Below are 23,622 nucleotides of genomic sequence, written 5' to 3'. Positions count from 1 at the left end.
TCTGACATAATACAACATTTTATTTGAAACAACCACAATGTTCTGAATCTATTCTCTTTACCAGTAGCAAGGAATTGTAGTGTGACTGACAGCTGCTGTCTGGCACTGATGGCCCTCCTCATTTTTGTGTCCCTCTTGCCTATGAGTGGCTCCACCTTTCCAAGAAGATAAATGAAATCTTCCACATCCATCCTGAGAAGATCACAGAAACCCCTCCTGTCATTGTCCTATAGAATAATAAAAATCAAACAAATCTTTTGCACTATTTGGAAACTCAATGTGTTAAATATTTCACCAAGATTACTTCAGTGACTTTTGGTTAAAACAATGGGCTATGTGACAGTCATGCAAATCCTTGGTAAGCTTGGGCTTAGTTCCTTCAGTTGTATTTTTTGCCCCCTCTGTTTAAGCTTTATGTATCTATAGAAAAATAGCAAAAACAAAACAACAAAATTGTTGACTGATACATGTCACTAACTCTGTTTTAGAACAATGGATAATGCCACTGTTGTTGCGTGCACCTGACAGAGAATCGCTAATAAATTCAAAAAATATTTAGCTCTGCTAGTACTATATTGTTATGCGAGTGCTCTGATTAATAAATGTTTCATAAATCAATGCATTTTATTTTATGAAAAAAAAAGCTCCCTCGCAGTTTTTAACAGCCCCCTCAGTCACTTCATCCTGGGGCTGGGCCTGGAGTAAACATGTTATAAGTTTCATAGGACCTTAAAATTGCCATGCTTATGTGTGCACTCCACTTAATATGATTGTGTGGTTGCATGGCATTTTGCGTTCAGCTCATTTTTGATATCCAATGACACAACTTTGACATTTGATAGAAGGCTATGTCAACTGCCCTAGGGCTATGTGACGTTTGAATGTAAACTGAATGCCTATACTGTCACTTCTGAGGGGGTGGTCAATGAGAAGAACTGGAGCCACAAGGTCATGAGCGAAGATCGGTCGGCACTATGATTGCCTAATATGACATGGTGACCATTGTGAAATACAAAAATACCTTGTAGTCTGATCCCGGCATTAGATGAAAAATTAACTTTTAAAACTCATGTTGAGGAACTGACTAAAAAGCTTAAATTTAAATTGGGTTTCTTTTTTTAGAAATAAGCAGTGCCTCTCTTTTAGCAGTAGATTGCAAATTGTACAGGCAACATTTTTATCAGTGCTTATAGTCAAGCACTGATAAATGATATAATTTACATGCATGCTGCTGCCCATACCTTCAAACCCCTTGATGCTGCGTATCACAGTTCTCTTAGATTTATTACAGGTGACAGTTTTAGAACCCATCGTTGTATCCTTTATGAGAAGGTAGGGTGGACATCACTTACCAATCGAAGGAAACAACACTCTTTTTTTTATTTATAAAGCAATCCTAAATAAGCTACCATTTTATTTATCATCACTTTTAACACTTTGGGACACTTTTAAATTTGGGACACCACACTTGTTCACAAGAATGCATTACCGTGGATATCCTATATATGAACACAGAACTGGCAAAAACTGCATACTATGCTTCTCATTGGTGAAATAAGCTTCAGGACTCCCTTAAATTAGACATTTTTTGTCCCTTGAGAATTTTAAGATTCTGTTGAACGATGTTTTATATAATGAATGCTCTTGTTTTTCTTAATTGTGACTGCTTTTTCCCTTTGTAATGTACTTAGTTTACTGACTATTGCTTTGTAGTTTTTTTTTTTTTTTTGTAATTTGCAAGTCATTTGTCTTGTGTTTGTCTTGTATTTATGCTTTGTATAGGATTGTTTATTTTACATTTTTTGTTATATGATGGTTTTGGTTGTGTATTTGCAGGGCACCATTGTAAATGTGGTTTCTCAATTGATTTCCCCTGCAAAAATAAAGGCCATCCATCCATCCATCCACAAAGGCCAGCTTCTGGACAGAGCCCCGCCAGCACAACTGTTGGGCCCCTGGGCTGGTTAGCATGCTGACAAGGATATGTCTTGTGATGGGTTTGGACGACCAGATATTTTGCCTAAATTGAGGTAGTAATATATTAGTGTATTCAGAAAACTGCAACAAACTGTAATGGAAAATGTAATAAACTTGTGATCATAGAATATGGTATTTGAGGAAACCAAAATATACCATTTCATTGTAGCAGGCCTCCTCCTTAAGCCATTTTGAGGTCCTGCAAGTTGCCCAGTGGCAAATGTATGCCGTCTGGCAGGACGGCAACTGAAGAGGTGCAATTTGTTAATGATAACAATAGCTGCTTGATAACAGCCACCTCTTCTATGACATATTCCAGCTGACTTATTATGTACTGTTATAACATGTTATATGTAAAAGCCCACTGTACTATCACAGTAGTAAGCATAGCATTTACTACTGTAATTTGGCAAGTTGTTTGTGGGCTCTGTAGACTGTGCCTGTGTAGATGCATCAAAACTACTATTGAGAGTAATTCATGTATGTCAAAAAATATGAAACAATGAATGCAGTAAAGGAATATCGGTAACGCTTTAGAATATGTAATGTACAGTGTAATTACTCCGTGGTTACGGTGTAATCTTCTGTACTAATGGTGTACCAGTACAGTATTTACCAATACATATATGTAGGTACAGGGGAACAAGATCTGAAGTCATGGAAGTCATACAAATTACTTACTGTAGTTATTTTTTTAACTACCAGGCACCTATTCTATTATTACAGAGTATGTATGACCTACCTAATTTGTTACAGTGATACATAAAAGCCTAAAACCAATGCTTTCTCCCTCCCTCTCTGCAGGAGTGATCTTCATACCTGGAGTTCCAGAAACTTGCGTGAGATCCAGCACTTGTCATGGCTGAGGAGATCAAGAGAGGTCCCTAAACTCTCCACTGAGGTCAGCTGTTCTTCAGTACCACCCTTTCGGTCTTTCACAGGTGGCTGCACAACAACAGCCTCCAGTGCTGTCAGTTTTCAACCCTCAAGCTACTCCAACACCAGGCCCGGCCTGCCACCTTCTTCTCATGTACTGCTGCCCAGTGTGACCCGCCATGCCACAAGGCCTTCCTACCCCCAACATCCTGCTCCTGCTCCAGGTTTGATGCTGACTATTTGTATTCTACTTTCAATTACGTCAAGCTTATTTGATCTGATGTACTTATGATGGTACTTATTTGTGTCTTTTTCGAGGTTTCCTTCCTCATCAGCCATTCCAGCCTCAGCCTGTGCCCATTGGTGGACCCTCAGCCTTCCCTCCTCCAGATCCCTCTATGCTAGCTGCTAACTTATCTGGACCTCTGCTACAGCCTTTGTCGTCGATACTAGGAGGCATGCCCCCCATGCCCAGCAACAGTTTAAAATTTTGTTTTAACAACATTCAGGCATTCACAGGGGAAACAAGTCAGGATTTAGCTGTTGTAGTATATTTTCCCACAGCCCATTTTTGCATAAAATGGGGCCTTTAATAATTGCCTGGAGTGGAACTTCTTTTTGTTTGTTTTGTTACAATTTAATGTTTTACTGTTGTCGCCTGAGCAGTTCCTCCCTCTCTGAATTAAAAAAAAATATCTATAAATATAGTCTAAAAAAATGGTTTGTGTTTTTGTTTTTCATTCTGGCATCTTATACAGTTTTTTTTCTGCCATACAATGTGGAACATCCCTCTCCTGCACTACAGATCAGAACAGTTTTGAAGTCTGTCTGTGAAAGAACGTCTTTCCATCTATAAAAGATAAATTGTAACAGCTGCTTTCCCTCATATTTATTCAGGAAGATGCCATAATCTCTTTTTCCAGGGAGGTTCATTTGATCACATTAAAGCTTTACCACTGAGTTATTTAGAGGTGTTTATTTTTGTGTATATGGTATAGGGATAGTAGTATTGCAAGTTATGCACAGCAAGTGCATAACTTGCAATACATATAATCAAAACTTGAACAATGCATTGAAAATGTGGAATATGTAAATTACTGATTCAATGAGTATTGTCATATGTTGATCCAATTGCAAACTAGGTTATAATTGAATACCCAGTTGTGTACAGTGTAGAATGAAAAGGAAACGCAATCTATAGTTTATTTAATGTTGAAAAGTGAGATGTTGAACGTTATATAGTCATATAGTACCACAGTAGACTAATTATCTAAGTAATTATCTATATGTGAGATAAATAATTATGTAATGAAGTATATATGTTATTATCTAAGCATTTTAAGTAATTATTAAGTAAAGCTATTTCAAGTAATTTCATGTGACTATTAACAGAATCCTTATCCTCTGTTTTTTGTTGCATGGGCACTTACTAAGGTCAGAGGTTAAAGGTTGTACTGGCATCTGCAGGAGGTATTACTGCATCATCTGCAGGAGGTATAACAGACATCAGGACGATGTAAATATCAGCCTGCCCCTGCCGTTATTTATTTAAGTGGTGGAGAGAGCAGCTAGATGTCGCTGAAACATCAAGCAGCGACATCTTGGCAACAATGAATCAAAAATACTAACATCTCCTGACACATTTTGATTACATCACCAATATGTCACAGCAATGTATATGTGCTTACTGGGGTTAAGTATGGGAGGGGCTATTGAAGTGTGATGAGCTGTTGAATGTATGGCGTTTTTGTTATGCCCACAGTGGGTTGCCCACAGAAAACCCTCATGGGGGCCCAAAAGGGCAAAATTGCTGTGGGCCCCACATGGGCTAACCCACAAGGGGCCCACGTGGGATTAGTGTGGGTTTGCCCTGCCCACATTGCCCCACATTAAACCACACCTACCCACAGTAGGCCTGCATGGGCATGTTTGTTGGGGGTATTCTGTTGCCTAAGTACTGAGTCTGGACCTCTAAATATAGTATCATCCTCAAATGAAAAGCCCTGCGTGCACAGTGGGTACCTAGTCTCAAAATTTATGAGGTGCACAACCATGTGTCACAACGACTTGCACAACAACAGGTGTGCAACAACAGGTGTGTTACTATTTTGACAGTAAATACATCTACTAATGTTATGTTTGTCATGACAGAAGCAGAAATAAGAATGAACTGAACTTTGAATCAAAAGTGAAACAATTATTAGGCTAACACTTACAGGCACTAAAAGTTGTATAACTATCAACCACATTGTAACAGTGAGTCTCACCAAACTCCAGCAGGCAGAAGGCACAGTATCCACATGCTAACAGGCTAAATACTGAGTCTTTCTGACTAAATGGTACATGAACAAATCTGGTGAGCCCTGAAGTCTTTAAGTGGTGTCTTCGGTATTCTTCAGCAAACAAGCAGCAGTTAGTATGTACAAGAGCTGGTATCAGTATTAGCAGTCAAGTCAGGTACAGGTTTGTACTAGAACTGGCTGAACTCAGCAGCGAGCACGTACAACTAAGGTAAACATGTAGTTTGGTAACACATAAAAGCAGAGTTGGCAGGAAAAGAAGAGAGCTAGAGTGCAAGCATATGGCTATTTCCATGAGGCAGTACACAACAGTTCAGACCCGGTATGAATTGAACTCAAAGAAATATCAGTGATAAAGAAATGTTCATTCATTACGAGAAATATCCGTCCCTCAGCAGCCGTGAATTTAAGCATTGCAACCTACAGCCTATGGAGCAGGGACTTTTTTGCAGGAACTATTGTAGAGGAAGTAAAATGTTTAGTAAAGTGTAAAGTGGAGAAACAGGATATTTTATTGTAAGAAGTTTAGCATTGCCAGTGGGGAAGCTCAGTAGCTCGGCTATTCCTGTTGGTCATATGACCCACATCTTGCATGCCGGAGCAGTCCGTCAAGAGTCTTCCGTAGCCATGCTGCTGTATAGGCTCTAATTATTTTTCCTTTGCCAAGGAAGGGGTAGTCTGTAGTTTTTTGACAGGTAGCTTGAGATCGCTGACGAAGTGGGGTCTTTCTCCTCACAGCCAGAACTACTATTGAATTCAAGACTTAAATGGGCATGCAAGAGTCTTGAGTGATTAGTAAGATTAATAATTATCAGTAAGGGAGAGTCATTTCAGGAAACAGTTTTACATGAATAATAAATCAAGAACAAAATAAATCACACAAAAATGGATAAAGAGGAACCCTTCCTTGGTCTGTGGTACTTCCTTACATTGTCCTTGCATTGTTGGCTTGAAACACAGTACTACAAGAGCTTGCATCAGGGAGTAAGTATACAGTCACTCTCTGATGCAAGCTTTTTCATTATGCTATTTCACAAAGCCATGGAGACTCATTGACTCACTATGTGATCCACTTTTCCACACAACCTAATGTCAAGAGCACAGCTGACACTCTGGGGACTGACACTTTGAACCTGCATTTTTGTTGCACTGGTTGAGCCTCAGTCCACTGTGAATTGTCTATGTGATCTGATGTAAGCCTATTCACAGACATTTGTAGTCGCAGACAGAGACTTTTCCTGCTAAGAAATGCATGGTTATTATCTCACTTACTTTGGTTACTGTACAATCACATTAATCTCATAATGATCAAATCAAGTATATCAGAGTTGTGTTTAATATTAACCAATCTGATATATTGTTCAATTGCTAGATATAGAGGATAAGTTTCTTTAAAATATTCTAAAGTAACTCTGGTAGGATAAAATGATTACAAGTGATATTCCTCATGAGACCACTCTAATACCTTGTCATAAGTCCCCAGCATGCACTGGTGCCCAAGGCTAATTCAGATGAAGTTTTGCGTAGGGCTAGACTACAGTGGATAAGTTTAAAGAAGAAGAAGAAGAAGAAGATATGAACAGTTTTTTAAAGACTCCTCAAACCCAGTAGTGGTGGTATGAAGTAATATAAGGCAAGGAAGGAGATAAAAGCTCTAAAATTTAATTTGAACAACCTGAAACTTTGTCATGTTTGAAAGGATTTATGGGTAGAGAGTTCCTAAAGCCTGATGGAACACGAAAGCCAAGTGGTCTGACTGGCTTGGTCAGGACAGAGAAACTCAGTGAGAGTGGCACGTTCTGTCTTTTTCAATGGTCCCCTTTTCTTAAGCCCACAGAGGCTAATGACTGCCAGGACAGTGAACTATAAAGGCTGACCCACAGTCCTGTGGAGAGGACGAACAGTTATTAATCTTTTAGTTGCATGATTCTTGGCATATAGAAAAAGAAGGGTAAAAAAAAAAAGAAAAACTGTGATGATAAAACACTGAATTAATTAGCCACTTTAATTGTGTGTTCTCCAACTCCTATTCTCTGCGGGCATAATTAAGATGTGTTTATTTGGACACAGTTTGCTCTTCAAGGAGGTAACACAGCTAATTGGTATTATACTCAAGTCATGCGTACATTGCAATTATATTGACTAGCTGCTGCTGCAGAAGCCACTGTGTAGAGCTGGCATCTCCAATTACTGATTTAAAAGATAAAAATTAGGACATATTTAATGGATTTGTAAATGCAATAACATTTAAAGGGGGGGAAGTTCTAGTGAATGAAAGTTGGAGCACGCTCTCTTGGGAGGAGTGAGGGGGTGGAAAATGCAATTGGCTCCTTCACCCACAATGTTCTCCCCCAAACAGTTCCACTGATTCTCTCAATGAGGAGGCTTTGATGGGTGGGATTAGAAACTGGTTCATTTTCTACCTGACGATGTTGCATAATCATACCCTTCATTAACAGATTAAACCCAGAACATCACAAGGCAGTTTTTTTCTCAGATGTTCCACAGACCTAAACATTAGCCTCATTGGGATAGTTTAAGCCCTGTATGGCGCCTCGGCTTCTTTTTTTCTGCAGACAATAGCAGATCAACTTTTTATTTCCCCTCCATCTATTTTCCTGAAGTCATAAACATTTCTTGCCTTGGTCGCACCTTATTTTACGGCACACTAATAAGACATAATTAGTCCAAATTAGACAAAAACTAGAAATAATATGTTCTTTATTAGACAGTAAACACAGTTATACCGTAATTATACACCATACACCTATATTATGCTGTAATTAGAAACCGCATATGCTGTTCATGTTAACAATTCACAATTCATGTTAGGGAGACACACCTCATCTCCCCCTGAATACACCTCACAAGAGTTGAGAACTGAGAATGTACATGCTGCTCGCAACAGGACCAAGAGGACAGAAACGGTGCAGAGATAACGCTGTTGGGTAAGTTTGCCTTTATGTTGGCCTTCACGTTATATAACACTCATGTTGATGAAGAGTTCAGTGATTAAGAGCCTCTGTTTTCCTCACAGAGTTCAGACAAGGACTTTCAGCAGCTCCTGGAGTTAGCATTGGCATTAGCCTGCTTTAGCACCTCGGTGGAAATGGGAGCAACGTGCATCAGATGGAATTACAAGAGTTATGAATTCAAATTGTTAGATCATCCACAAGAGCTGTACTTTTGATGATCATCCTTTTCTGTGCTGTTTATTCAAATAAAATTTGCAATGTCCTGGCAACTTCTATACTGAGGTTAGCATTTGTTAGTAGAGTACAGTGCACAGGGCCAGCCAAAGAAGGTGTAGGTATGTCTTTTCTTTAGTTTACAGTACAGTTCTTTTGTAATGTTTCGCAGATTACCCTCTAAGAAAGTCTAGAAAGGGTCTAACAGCTTCTAATGTTACTGGGGTCTGTAAATGGTCTGATGTCTTAACTAGTAGGGGAGTAGTGCGTCAAGGAAACATGTATTAGGCTATCTATTACTACCTACAAACTCCACGGGACTCCAGAGAACATCCAGGCTACGAGGGAAGTGTGACGTAGCAACCGGATGTGACCTAATGTGGTTTGAATTTAGTTTACCGTACAGTTTCTTCTAATCAGCAACAAATAACCCTGTAAGAAAGTGAAACTAGGTTAAATAAGGCCAAATAAATGTATTGTCCTCTAGGGTCTCTGTTTTTTCTGACTATTATAAAGGCTATGCCCGATATAATATGGCATTATATTTGTCTAATTACAGCCTATGTTGTCTAATTAGGCTATCATAGGTCCATGTTGGTTGCATTAAATGTGATGTCTAATTCCAGCATAATTTGGTAGTAAGGGTAGAATAGCGTCTAACTGTAACATTTTTTTGGATCTGATATGGCATTGTATTTGATTTCTAATTAGACTATGATCTTATAAAATGGTGTCTAATAGTCTATGATCTCCTATTTGGTTTCTAATTAGAGTATTTGGTATAATAGTGTCTAAATATAGGCCTAGATTTTGGGTCTAATATGCAGTTTCTAATTACAGCATAATTTAGGTATATGGCGCCTAATTAGGGTATAACTGTGTTTGTTTACTGTCTAATAAAGAACATATTATTTCTAGTTTTCGTCTAATTGGATACAAAGTACAGGGTTTATTACATCTTATAAGTGTGGTGCGACCTTTGCCTCTACAGTTTTTTAAAAATTGGAGTCGTTTGGGGTGGTTTTCTTTTTGTTTTTTTAGGCTGTCAATCAAAGTCATAAAAGGTTTTATGTACGTGAAAGAAAGCAAAGGAACACACTGTAGGACATGCCAGGAAGATGAGTTAGGGCTTATCTATGTTATCAAATGCCATTAAAGTAAGTAAAGTAAGAGGGTCTTCCGTAATGTGAAATGTTACAGGTAAAATGGAATATATCGGCAGGGTATAGTTATGAGAAGGATGTGATTGACTTACTATCCATATAAGATAAATTAGCATCTACTACCAGTGTTAGACAAGGCACTTTGGAAATTTAAACAACTACTCATTACATTACACTTTATTACTCTATGAAAAAAGTAATTAATTAACTAATTAACAGCTAAAGTAGTTACAATACAGTACGATGTGTATGAATATGTAGAAATACAAAACAAGACATTTTGGTTTAACAAGCAGCCAGCCTAATGCATATTTGATTTCATATTTGATTTGATGACCAGCAGCTAGGTTAGCCCAGGAACTGCACACCACACCCCAGAAATCCAGTCCTCACAGTGAAGCTGCAGCATTTAGCAAGCTATTTAGTTTGGTGGCTAACAGGACAAAAAATTCAGACAGTTTATTCAAAAGGCATATTTGTACCATCAACTCCTATGTCATAATTGTCCACAAACCATATTTCTTTTATGGAGGACTTTATATTCTGACAGAAGAGGTTAAATAAAAGTGGACAGTGCAACACAGCTAATAAGCTACGATAGCTTCCTCTATTGTTGACCTTTGAGCCACCGGAGAGCTGAAGAGTCCTTCTCTCTGACTACTCAAAGGTCAGCGCAAATTTGCATATAGAAGTTCACCGAAGTGGAAGTGAAAAATTCACGCAGATTTACTTCACTCCACGAGCGAAGGTAGTAATCATGGAAATTCCAGGATCGATTTCACAGTGTAATTTCATTGTTTTAAATGCTGTTGTGACCAGACCTTTATCTACATATATGGAGTGAACAACCCAACTAGTTAAGTGAACTTAGGTTCCAAGGCATTATTACACTTCAGTGTGATTTTGAATGCAGTTTGTCACTTCTTGAACAAAGTGGAAGCTCCAGTTTTACTTCAGCTCACAATAGAGGACCTGCAGAAAGTATGGAGGACTGTTAGCCTCATACTGCCCTAATTTGTGTTGTTAGATCAGGAGGAGAGGAACAAGAAAGAGATGAACCTCACTCACATTTTTAACAACTGACATCCAAACAAGCTAATGATGAATTGTGGTTTATTGTATGATGGATGGGGTTAGCTAGTCACCCCAAATCACAATTGACTGCATACATTTATGTATACAGTTCAGAATGTCATCAAAATATTTAATGTTTTAAAGTCAAAGAAAAGAGAGGAATATATGAAAACTCATTGTCAAAGTAAATGTTTGACGAAGAGATAACAGAAAGATTAACCCAGGGACACAAGATTAAAACTGAAATGTATTTTGTCTGTTTCTCTGTGTCTTTATATAGTCTATGACCTCTATCAACTTTAATCAGAGACAACAGCCTTGATCATACACGCCCTATGCACACACATGCAGCTCTTTTCTCCTTGAGCTACAGCTGTAATTGACACAAATAATACAGTCACAGCTTGCCAATAGAGACAAATAAGCCAACTAATTAGAACTCAAATCCCACAGAAATATCTGTTGAAGAGATAATTCATCATAACACAAAATACTTCTTGTCATTTGCTGTTTTTGGCTTGAAAACAAGTTTTTTTAGCTTTTGTTGCTGAAATATATTTTGACTACCCCTTGATCGCTCATTGCACCATCTGCAATCAATCATCTGCTTGCCCAAAAAATACTATTAGGTGGAGAGAGGGAATTAGAAGTGGATGTTCCCATGCACTTGGAGGGGGTTGTGAAATTTGATTTTTGAAAGCCAGAAACCTCAGCACCTGCCTGCATATTGAACCTTTGGTATTTATAAACAATACTATCAGCCTCCCCCCACAGATTTCTTTATGTTCAAAAACTCTTATGAATCACATGGCAGGCTTCAAGAGCTTTAGTCCTGCTCTGTTTCATATATCTGTGAGAGTTATATAAGGGTTATCATTTGCTGGATAGATGTATTTTCTCTTGATGTTTATACACTGTGGGTAATTTAGTCTTCTGAGACAATATTAAAAGAAGCAACACATTGATTTATTATGAGAATTACAAAAAAAAGAAAGAAAAGCCTCTCTAGAGTTTGGCCTGTAATGTATTGACAAAAGGCTTCTTGAAAAAGGGGTTTGTTTGTTTGATCTTTGCTTTTCAAGAGGGTCTGTGCCTTATTTAAACAGACTGTCTTCTAGCAGCACACTGAAATATGTGCAATGTAGCCTTCAGAAAGAAAAAGGGGACTTATACAATAATTAACTGAAATGAACTAATTTTTAAATCCGATTGTTTGTACATAAATAATATACTGTAATCAGCCCATAGAGGTCAACTGAACCAACAGGGAGCTTGGAAGATGTATCTCTGTGTTACAAACATGGTTAGAGGATTGGAGCAACACAGTAAAACAGCAATTCTTTCACTTTAAAAATGGATCTCTTCTGGGGACTCTTTTAATATTTAATGCAAATTTAATATCACACACTTTATTTTTTTACTTTTATACAGCTCCAAAAAAACGCAGATTGAAGAACCTGAAGTGAGACGACTCAATGGAATGACATCTGGATAGCAAGAGCAATTGTTTAAAGCCTTGAACGCCCCAGTTTGAACATCATAGCCCGTCTCTTTTCTAACATAACTTTGGCTTCATCTCCCCACAGCCTTTGTCTCGCCGTATATCCTCTTTTCTTCAGTCGACCCTATTCCTACCCCGCCCCTACCATCACCACCAACCCTTTTTTGGAAAAGAATAGATATCGCGCCTGCCGATCTGTCTCCGTGATAACGACCAGACGACACCGCTATGTTTATTACCATGGTAATGAGGAGCCACACTTAGAGAAGATAGGGAGGAATTTCATTAATCGTCACCATGGCAACTTATCTATTAGCTGTAAAAGAGTTAGAAATAGTTGTAAGAAATGCTTTTCTTTTTAGGAAATTCATTTCAAAAACATAAAACAATGGAAGAGAGGAAGGCGCCTTGCTCATACTATGATTTATTCAGTGGATTTTTCAAAACACCCTTTTTCTTTTTTTCCTCTTATTTTTTATTCTGGGAATGACAGTATGAGATTAATTGTACTTAACTGGGATAGCAGAGTGAACCAGCTTATGTGCAGAGGCACATAAAAAAAAGAGTTCCAGAGGAGTGGCTGCACCAAAAATGAGTTCCTGAAGACATCTCAAACTTGGACCTAAAAAAATGGGACATTTTGCAAAATAACCTTCAAATAATTTTCAGAAAGGACTCTAAAGAAGAGATAATAGCATTGATCAGCAAGAAAAGAAGAGAAAATATCATCTTTGCATATATTTTTCAAATCAAAGCCTCTCTACACACCCTGGACTCACCTCTCCATCAGCTCAGATAAATTTGTGGACTTTTGTGAACATTTTGTGAATAATATTGCACAGTATTGCACACGGATCACATGGAGAGGGAGATGGTCAACTATCACTTTGGAGGCTCTGCTCTTGCCGACTCCCCTACCTGGCTGGTTGAGGCTTTCAATGTAAACATTGGACTAAACACTGAGGAATAGGTGGAGAGGATAAACACCAGCTGCAATACCGATCCCATAGACAAGCAAGACCGTCTCTACATCCATCTCAACATCGGAGGAAACACTGAGGTAAAAATGAAGGGATTAAACACTGGCTGTGGACCCGGCCACATGGATCTTCCAGGGATCCCAACCACCCAGATAGCGGCCTTTTCTCCATGCTGTGGTCAAGAGGAGGTGCCGTAAGCACTGGGCCAACATTGAGGGGCTCAGGAGGAGCTGAACCCTTGGGCCACTAAAATCCTGAAGGGGGTTGCTGCCTAGGACTGCCCACCTCCAATCATGCACATGTATTTTTGCTAATTTGTTGATTATTGCCTATTGTTACTTATTTGGGCTGTTTTCTCGCACAAATTGAAGGAGCTGACGGGATTTCATTTTACTGTGATTACACTGTGGTTACATGTGACGAAGAAAGGCTGAATAAGAAAGTGATGTGGTTGACGTCCAAGTGAAGGACAATAAAGATCAGCATCAGTCTTTATGCCTGGCCCACTCTGCTCTTTAAGAAAAGAGCTTTGCAGCTGCATTGCATGTATCATTCCTTCCACATAATGCTCTTACTCCTCTGTACAGATAACACCTCTGCCCTTCTTTATCTCCTCCCTCCATCCTGGTTCAACTCCATTCATCCTTTCTTGTTCTATCCCAATCTTCTCTCAAACTACTTTGTCTCCTTTCCCTTGATCCCACCTCTCCTCCCATCTCTCATAATCTCCTTTCCTCTCCGATCTCTTCTCTTTCTCTTTCTTTTTTTGTCTCACCTGCATTCATTTTCTTTCATTCCCTCTCTTTTTACCTCACTGTTTCACTCCTCTTTCCTCCCCTGTCTTCTCTTCTCCTCTCCATCACCGTGAAGCCTTGCCATGCCACATATACACTCCTACTTTTTGCTGATCTTTTTAATCTTCTTAAGCCATTTGCATATTCACGCTGTAATTTTCCTCCCAGGTTGCATTTAAATAATACAAATCCAGTCTATATTTGTCAGCTGTGAGACGATCCTATATTTATGAATATAATTGAACACATTCCAGCCGTCAGAAGATGATGCCAAGGGGGGCGTAAGAACAAGGAGTCACATCTGGAGGCCCACTTTTCTCAACCTCGTTTATTCCCCTCTGAAACCGGAGCATTGCAGCGAGAGCCAGAGTTCGATGCCTCACTACTCAGGCCTCATTCATGTCTTTTCTTTCATTTTGTTGTTGTTGGGGTGTTTTTTAGGTTGTTTCTTTGAATAAGTTCACATTTCCATGACCTTCAGGAGTACACCTTCCTTTCCTCCATGGTTTTGCATCTGTTATGTGTGACAGTGTCTTCACTTCCTCAATGTTCATTAATTTGGTTTCAAGGGTGCTTCAACATAGCAGCATCCTCTTTCTCTCACTTTCAGTTTCTTTCCCTCTCTTCCTCCGTAAGTGGGTCAGCTCCACAAACTAATGAACCACTTTTAATTCTTCGTCTGCAGTTCTGAACGACAATATTCATCAGCGTGATTAATCAATCAAATAAGTACGCCTTCTCTGATGACATTAGTGATATCAAACACGAGGAAGTAAAAAATTAGATGTTTTCACACCTCTTGCTTATATGTGTTTTCTCTGTGTACTCTCTGTTGGTGTATGTGTGTTTGCAAAATCTGAGAGGAGGTGGAGAAAGCATAACCCTCAGAGATTGTGATCTGATATGTATCCTTTGAAGCTGTGTTCTTGTAGTAACTGTGGATAATTGATCCATGCCTTTGATTCCAGCTCCATGTCTCTCCAAACCGTCATTTCATGAGATGTGTGTGAAATCCACGAATTGAAGGGAGAGGACCTATTAGAAGCTTTGAAGCTGACGCTGAAATGATGATTGCCCTCAAAAGAAGCTTTTGGAGATCATGAATTAAATCACATCATCATCATAACATTCTGGGTTATTGGGTTCCAAATTTTGTGTGCTTGTATGCTCAGGGATGTGCGCACACACCCAAAAATACACACAATGCAATGTGCATACATATGCAGTGACAGACACATACATGGGCACTTTGAGGGACATGGGGGGAAAGCCTTGTCCCTGAAGGACAGCAGTTGTGTTGGTATGTACACAGTGTCCAATTTCTGCATGGTGGTTTATGCTCTCTGTGAGAGTTGTACAACTCTGGGCAGTGATAATTTTCTCCTCCATCTTGATGATTATGGTAAACAGTAGATTAGCAAAACACTACAAGGTATACCAGAAGGTATTCTACTGTGTGCTCTTGGACATATTTGAGTAGCAGTGGAGTCTGGACTGCTTTTGAGCACTCTGCAGTAGCACCCCTGCTATGTTAATGAAGCAGTCTCATTGAAATTAATTAATGAGCTGCATTTTCTGTTACAGTGTTATCACAAAGAAGAATTTACAAGAAAGTAACAGAGAGAACAAAAGTTCCTGGTTCCTTAAGACCAGTCACAATCTGAGCTTTCAAACACATGCACTCTTACTAAATTACATTCAAATGGCAGACAGTTTTGTCCACAGCAATTTAAAATAAGTGCATTCAAACTCAATATGAACAAGAGCTACATTGTGTTCAGAGAGCTGAGGAGCAAGTGCAAAGTATAGTAAGAAGTAGCATAGGGTGGGTTTTCCTGACATCATGGTAGTTCATTCTTCCATTGTGGGGCCAGAACAGAGAACACAATGACGAGCAACTGAAGGGTCCCTAAGCAGAAGCACACAATGATCACACTGGAATGTAAGGTTTGATCATACCTTGGTAGGAATGAGCAGTCCCCTTCACCTTTGATGGCTAGCACCACAGTCTGGAAGTGGTTATGAGCTGCAACAGGTAGCTGTTTTGAATTGAGAAGTGAAGTGGTGTGGGAGAACTTAGGGAGGTTGAACACCAGGCAGGTAGCTGCATTCTGGAATTAGTTACAAAGATCTGATGGCAGATGCACAAGCTCCTCACAGGAGATGACAAGTGCCTGGACCTGCTCCCAAGTGAGCATAGGGTGAATCCTCCTGATGTTTTACAAAAGGAATCTACAGGAGCAGCTGCTGCTGGTGGTAATGCAATGTTTTGTGAGAAGGACAATTCATCATTACACGCAAGTTCCTAGCTTGTTGATTGCTACTTACAGCTAATGCCAGTATAGGTTCTACTTTGGTTGTTTGAGCTGAATAGAAAGAGGCTGAAAAAACACTCCAGTGGTTAAAATAACAGGAACAAAGCAAGATGACAGCCCACTTTGTATTGAATCTGAATGCACCTTCAGTCTGAATGTGAATTAATCTAGTTGACACTAACCCCAATCCAAATGAGACAGAGTTATGCCAGAGCTATGCTGTATACTTAAAAAGAGCTATCAGTGGCAGACAGGTCGAACCATATGAACCATACTGAATATCTCAACAACTATTGGAGTGATTGCCATGAAATTTGTAAAGACACTCTTATTACCTTGATGGATTAACACAAAATTTTGTACAGACATCCATTCCATGTTTTTTTTTTGTTTTTTTACCTTTTCTGTAGCACCACTATGAGACTGACTTTTGTGGTTTTGAGTGAAATGTATGGAGTCACATGAAATTTGGTTCCCTCTCAAGACAAATTGTAATAACTTGGGTATCTACTTATTAATATTTCCTCTAGCACCATCATAAGGTCAAAATTTTAATGTGTCCATTATATTAGTTTATTACTAAATATCTGCAAAACTAATTACATTCCCATCAGCCTAAGCTGTACTTTGTGTAAGCAAATGTAAGCATGTTAACATGCAAAACTAAGATGGTGAACATGGCTAACAATATACCTGCTAAACATCAGCATGTTAGCCTTGTCAGTGTGAGCATGTTGGTATGCTAAGCACTTAGTTCAAAGCACTGCTTGCATACGCCCCCAAAACTTAAAGGATCCAGAATTTTTGAGTCCATAGAGTGTATGCACTGGAGTCCCTCTCCAGCCAGGGTGGTTGAGAGCATGCACGTTAGAGACCTCCATTGACCAAGTCGTCATTTGGCACTTCCCAAATTTTAAAAACGTCCCAAAATGAATGGACCAAATTCTGATCAAACAAAGAGTCATTTTGGGTTGTTTGTGATGCTCAGAAAAATGTTTTCATCATTTAACAGCTGTCTCTTTTGTAATGATTGAATGGGAAAAACTATTTTTGGGACTGTGTGCCTCATGTGATCCTGCAATACCGAGTGTGGCCACTACGCCAAAATTCACCTCACAGCACTGCACTGTTCCTGGGTGCCAGAACAAATTGGGGCAGTCAGTTTCCACAGGGGGACGGGACTTTAAACATGGTTGGAAACATATACTTTTACAGGGTACAAATGCCAATACCACTATGTGACAAGAGAACCCCTCATATTAATATAAAGCTTAACAACCCATGCTTTAATACAAAAATACAAACATGTTAATTACATACTCTTGACAGAAAAGGGTTCACTTGATATCTGCATCAGAGCGCATCACAACCATTTTCTAATACAAACTTAATGAACAAAAATAAGAATGTTGCTGAAGCAAAAGCTGATTAATTTCACCAAAATGTCACAACATAACAAGCCTAAGTTTAAATGGGTTGGTAATCTCTCCTGAGCAGCATGAGCATTGTTGGCCTCATTCACTGCTAAGTGAATTCAGCCTCACAGCAGAGTTTCTAAACACACTTCACAACACGCGCCTATAGTTTTTTAAACCACTGGACTCACTGGTAGAAGAGAGAAGATCTTCTGAGGACCTTCTCCTTCCATTCATTCTGTCATGATTTCACCCCCTCCTCCTCCCACAACAACCTGTCTTTGTTCTGATTCCAAGCTGGACGTCTCTTTATTTTTTGTCAGTTGAATTTGCTTTAACATTAAGCTTTAACATATATATATATATATATATATATATATATATACTCTTAATCCCCCTCTCACCCCCCTCCCATGGGGGGTGGTGGTGGTGTGTCTTCTTCAAGGTCAGGTCCCCTACCAGAAGCCTGGGAGTTTGAGGGTTCTGCGCACTATCTTAGCTGTTCCTAGGACTGCGTTCTTCTGGACAGAGACCTCAGAGTTGTACCCAGAATCTGCTGGAGCCACTCTCCCAGCTTGTGGGTTACAGCCCCCAGTGCTCCGATTACCACTGGCACCACTGTTGCCTTTACTCCCCACATCTTTTCTCACTCTTTCAGCCCTTGGTTTTTTTTTTGAGCTTCTTGTGTTCCTTCTTCCTGATGTTGATGTCACTTGGGATTGCTACGTCTATCACTACTGCCTTCTTCTGTTGTTTGTCAATCAACATGATGTCCGGTTAGTTCGCCATCACAAGCTTGTAAGTCTGAATCTGGAAGTCCCACAGGATCTTGGCTTGGTCATTCTCAACCACCTTAGAAGGTGTCTTCGATTGTGACCTTGGGACTTCCAGCCCATACTCAGTGCAGATGTTCCTGTACACTATGCCAGCCACTTGGTTATGGCGTTCCATGTATGCTGTTCCTGTCTGCATCTTACACCCTGCTATTATGTACTGAACTGTCTCAGGAGCATCTTTGCACAGCCTGCACCTGGGGTCCTGTTTGGTGGTATATCCCCGCCTCTATTGATCTTGTACTAAGTGCCTGTTCTTGTGCTACCATGATTAGTGCTTCTGTGCTGTCTTTCAGTCCAGCCTTTTCCAGCTAGTAGGATTTCTTGATATCAGCCACTTCTTCTATCTGTCGGTGGTACATGCCTGAGGTATTCACTAAGCAACTCATCTTTGGGGGCCATCTTCCTGATGTAATCCTGGATCTTGGTTGTTTCGTCCTGGACAGTGGCTCTGATGCTCACCAGTCCTCGGCCTCCCTTGTTCCGCTTAGGGTACAGTCTCAGGGTACTGGACTTTGGATGAAACCCTCCATGCATTGTGAGGAGCTTCCTTGTCTTGATATCAGTGGCCTCTATCTCCTCCTTTGGCCAGCTTACTATACCAGTGGGGTATCTGATGACTGGCAGGGCGTACGTGTTGATGGCTCGTCTCTTGTTCTTCCCATTCAGCCGACTTTTCAGGACCTGCCTTACTCTGTGTAGGTATTTGGCTGTGGCTGACTTCCTTGCGGCCTCCTCATGGTTCCCATTTGCCTGCGGGATCCCAAGGTATTTGTCACTATCCTGAACATCTGCAATGGTTCCTTCTGGTAGTTCAACCCCCTTGGTTCTGATCATCTTCCCTCTCTTCGATACCATCCAACTACACTTATCTAGTCCAAATGACATTCCGATGTCGTTGCTGTAGATCTGGTGATGTATATATGTATACATATATATATACATACATATATATATATATATATATATATATATATATATATATATATATATATATATATATATATATATATATATATATATATATATATATATATATATATGTGTGTGTGTGTGTGTGTGTGTGTGTGTGTGTGTATGTATGTATGTATGTATGTATGTGTATATATATGTGTGTGTGTGTGTATGTGTTTGTATAACTCCTCAAATACAATCATGTATATATACACAGACACAAATACATTAACAAGATTATTACACACACATACTCATACTCTGACAAATGCTCATACACGCCGGCACACAAACACAAACATCCATGTCAATACACATGCCCAAAATGCACACTGATGCAGTGGGCAGAGTGGAGTGGCCCCCTGACAATGATCTATAGTCAGCGATTCATTGCTCCCTCTAATGAGTAAGGTGAGATGGCTGCTCTCAGAGCACCTCCCCACCACACCACTGCAATGCTGCAGCAAATTACATCCAGTGCAACTCTCACAAACACACTAATACACAGATTGACATAAACAACCAAAAATCTCCCTCCTGTCACCTTTCACATTGTGTGTTAACTTGTTTTATTCACCACCTCTGTCTTTTCTTTCTGTCCACACAAATACACATGCTACCTGTATTTCAAATCATGCAAGATGGTACAGCACTCGCTATTGATCAATACTGAGAATGCAGTTATAGGGCGGTTAAGCTGGTAATCGTCTTCAGAGAAGGTGACTGGTGATCCGCATCCTCTTCATCTGCCTATAATCACTCACTGGGGAAATCAACAAATAAGACAGAGAAGGAGAGAAAGAGCATCTATTAATTTATTGAATCTTTAAGGGTTAAGCGGTCACACACACACACACAAGGTTAAGAAACTACTTTATAGTAGGGGTGTGCCCGAATACAAATACATTATTCGGCAAAGCACAAATAGTGTTGTTTTTTTTTGTTTTTTTTACAAATACTTAGTTGTAAAGAAATAATCATGTCAGATTGGGCAGGTTGGTTACAATACTATCTCAGTCTCTCTCCTCTGCTCTGCTGTTTACGTCTATCTATCAGGAGGTCTCAACAAGGGGAGTCACATCCACCTGCTACATGACGCACATTTCCTTATTTGGACATCACTCCCGGAGTTGGGGGTGTTCCCCAGAGATAAAGCTGAGCAACTGAAAGACTGAAACTGCTGAAAACTAAAGAGCTTACAAGGGACTCTCCATAACCTGTTGTTCCACTTCTCCTTTCCACAAAGTTCGATTGTAAAAAACAGGCAATAAATGAAAAGTGCAAAGCAAGAATAACCTTTGAAGTTCTTCTCTACATGTTACATGCTGTGCTGTCTCTGTGTTATGGGTGTATTAATAAGTAGAGGTCTGTGTGCACATTTGTGATGCACTTGGTTTTAGCTCAGTTGTCAGCACAGTTGTCTATGATCTGGGAGGCTATAAGATAGTTTAATCATAAACACTTTTAACACTTTAATATCCTAAAATCAAAAGTGTAATAAAAACAAGAACTGGATTTTTACACCTATTTCCATTATCATTGAAATACAAATACAAATATAAATAATTTTCCTGCCTCATTGAAATATAAATACAAATACTGAGCTCTCTGCACATCTCTACTTTATAGCAACATTGACCTTTTTTTTTAACTCCACTTAGAGTTGCAGCACAGAAGCAGTACAGACTTAAATCAAACTGCAGATCACTGATGAAAGATGAAAGACTGTGTATGAATTAACTTCTTTAAATCACATAAGACATTTAGAATCAAAAACTGTGTGTTTATGTTTGTAGATGGCTTTGGATTTCAATATGCTAAATTCATCAATTCAGACTGTCATGCCTCTGATTACATGCTACACCCCCATGTAAAACAATTGGATGATACACACCAACCACTGGCATTGGATGGAGATTGCACAGCAGGAACATTGCACGTGTACTAATCATGCATAGGTAATTATGTGCAAACTAGGATTTGGCAGGAAGAAACTGGCAGCTATATTGACGTCCTGTGGGGTCGGCTTTGAATAAGGAATTAGCATGTGCACAACTGACATTTTGCAAAATGTAATGCTGGGACAGCAGCAGTCCTAATAGTTTTAATGAGTGTTGTTTTATACTGCTCTAAATTCGAACATACTTACATATTACAAAATAATCTCATTCCCACTCCAGGTAGGCTGTATATTGATTGTGGAAAGAAAGCTGTGGAAAGAAAAAAATAACAACAAAGTGTGAAATATTCTTGTACAGGGCAACTGGGGACATTGTGTAAATTTCAAATAGAAAAATGGAGCAGAAAATAGAAAATTACATATTTGCTTTTTGACAGATAACGGTCATCTCTGATTACGTCTGCTCCCAGCTGAGGTGGCTCAGGGCAAATAAGGCATCTGACCCAGATGGAGTCTTGCCACATGCCCTTAAGGTGTGTGCAGACCAACTCAGTTCTGTGCTCTAGTTCATTTTCTCTCTATCTGTCTCCCAGTCCAAGATCCCTGTGAGATGGAAAACCTCATGCATTGTGCTTGTTCCCAAAAAAAACAAATGCTTGGGGGCTTAAAGACCTTAGGCCTATAGCTCTCACCTCTCAGCTCATGAAGTACTTCAAAAGAGTTGTACTTGGGCATTTCAGTAGGCAGGTTTCTGCATACCAAGATCCACTCCAGTTTGCATATAGGAAGGGTGTTGGAGTGGATGATGCTCTACTCTATATGCTTCACAGAGTCTATAGCCACTTAGAGTCAGTTAATGTATCTGCAAGAATCTCTTTTTTTATTTCTCTAATGCTTTTAACACAATTCAGTCACATATTTTAGCCAATAAGCTTTTTGATTTTAACATAAACAATACCACTGTTGCATGGGTTATGGGCTACCTCATATCTAGACCCCAGTATGTGAGGTTTGGAGGTGAGGTATCCAATACCATTATTACCAACACAGGCGCGCCTCAAGGCACTGTTTTGTCCCAATTTTATTCACTTTATATACCTCTGTTTGCAGGCTGAGTCTGGCATCTAGTTGCCACCGCACAACTTTTCTGATGATTCCTTACTCGTTGGCTACATCCTCAAAGACAACCACCCAGCTCACCAACAAGAGGTAGATGGCTTTGTCAAATGGTGTGATGAAAACCACTTAATTTTGAATATAAGTGAGACCAAGGAGCTTTTCATAAAAAGAAAAAAGGCTGTGATGACCCCTGTCCTGATTAAAGATGAGGCCACTGAGGTGGTTTCCTCTTATAAGTACCTCAGTGTCCTCGTGGATAATAGGCTGGACTGGAAAGAGAACACCAATGGCATCTTTAAAAGGGCCCAGTCCAGGCTGTTTTTCCTCACAAAGCTCCGGTCTTTTGATGTCAGCAGGTCACTCCTGCAAGTGTTTTATCAAAGCATTTTAGCAAGTGTTTTTATGCTGTTGTCTGTTGGGGTTGCGGCTTAAGCTCAGAGGACAGGAACAAGATTAATAAACTGATCAGAAGGGCAGGATTCATTATTGGCTTGACCCCTGACTCACTAGAAGTGATCATGGAGCGTAGATGGGTAGGATGCTCAAGAGTGTTATGCAAAATGAGGATTTATGTTTTTAGTGAGCTGAAGAGCTCTTTTAGTGTCAGGCTTGTTATGCCCAGGTTCTCTTCGGAGAGATTCAGGAGGTGTTTTGTACCTGCTGCGGTGAAGAACATTGTTGTTGACTGTCACTGTTGATGACGACAATGATCTGATGTTGATGACTAATGTTGGTGTCCATTAATATGTCAATGTTGATATCATATATGACCACTAGCATATATTAGTACAGTCACACTGATGTTTACACTCTTCATTATGGTGCTGTTCTCTCCCCTTATTTTGTACTGCCTTGAGATGTGTATCCTTTTTTCCTATTGTCCTACCTGTTGTCTGTCCTATATGTATGGTGGCATTCATTCATTAATAAAATATTTTGTATCATACCACACCTTGATAAAAAAAAAAAAAAAAATCTAATTATCCTCCTCATAACGTCAATATTTTAACTACTCAGTGACCTTACCCACATATGAATTTTAATTATGACCTCAGTCCTGTGGTTGTATCTAATGCGTAATGGTCTCACAAATAAACCTAACCACTGTACTTGAGAAATACAAATCTAATAATGTGTGTCTAGCTTGCTTTATTGTTAACTCTTGCTGTATTTCTCTTAAAACTACACTGTCAAGTAACATATGGTCTACAGGAAACTAATAACCCATAACCA

General features: G+C 39.5%; 1 protein-coding gene across 1 annotated transcript; it reads left to right on the top strand.

Annotated features, from left to right (window-relative positions):
• The first annotated feature begins 1,833 nt into the window (after positions 1-1,833).
• On the top strand, positions 1,834-3,541 carry LOC122988212 (protein transport protein Sec24-like At3g07100). Its single transcript, XM_044360422.1, has 3 exons — positions 1,834-2,030; positions 2,782-3,077; positions 3,172-3,541. The coding sequence occupies exons 1-3, from the start codon at positions 1,984-1,986 to the stop codon at positions 3,444-3,446; spliced, it is 618 nt and encodes a 205-aa protein (XP_044216357.1). The 5' UTR covers positions 1,834-1,983; the 3' UTR covers positions 3,447-3,541.
• Positions 3,542-23,622: the final 20,081 nt, after the last annotated feature.

Source organism: Thunnus albacares, chromosome 1 (genome assembly GCF_914725855.1).
Source record: "Thunnus albacares chromosome 1, fThuAlb1.1, whole genome shotgun sequence".
Lineage (NCBI taxonomy): Eukaryota > Metazoa > Chordata > Actinopteri > Scombriformes > Scombridae > Thunnus > Thunnus albacares.
This window is presented reverse-complemented; position numbering and strand designations above follow the sequence as displayed.

What these genes read in the sequence shown, in the direction of transcription:
- LOC122988212 (XM_044360422.1), top strand. Translation starts at nt 1,984, where the DNA reads ATGTCTTGTGATGGGTTTGGACGACCAGATATTTTGCCTAAATTGAG. An exon ending in GATATTTTGCCTAAATTGAG is followed by an intron (nt 2,031 to 2,781) that starts GTAGTAATATAT and finishes CCCTCTCTGCAG; the next exon opens with GAGTGATCTTCATACCTGGA. An exon ending in ACATCCTGCTCCTGCTCCAG is followed by an intron (nt 3,078 to 3,171) that starts GTTTGATGCTGA and finishes GTCTTTTTCGAG; the next exon opens with GTTTCCTTCCTCATCAGCCA.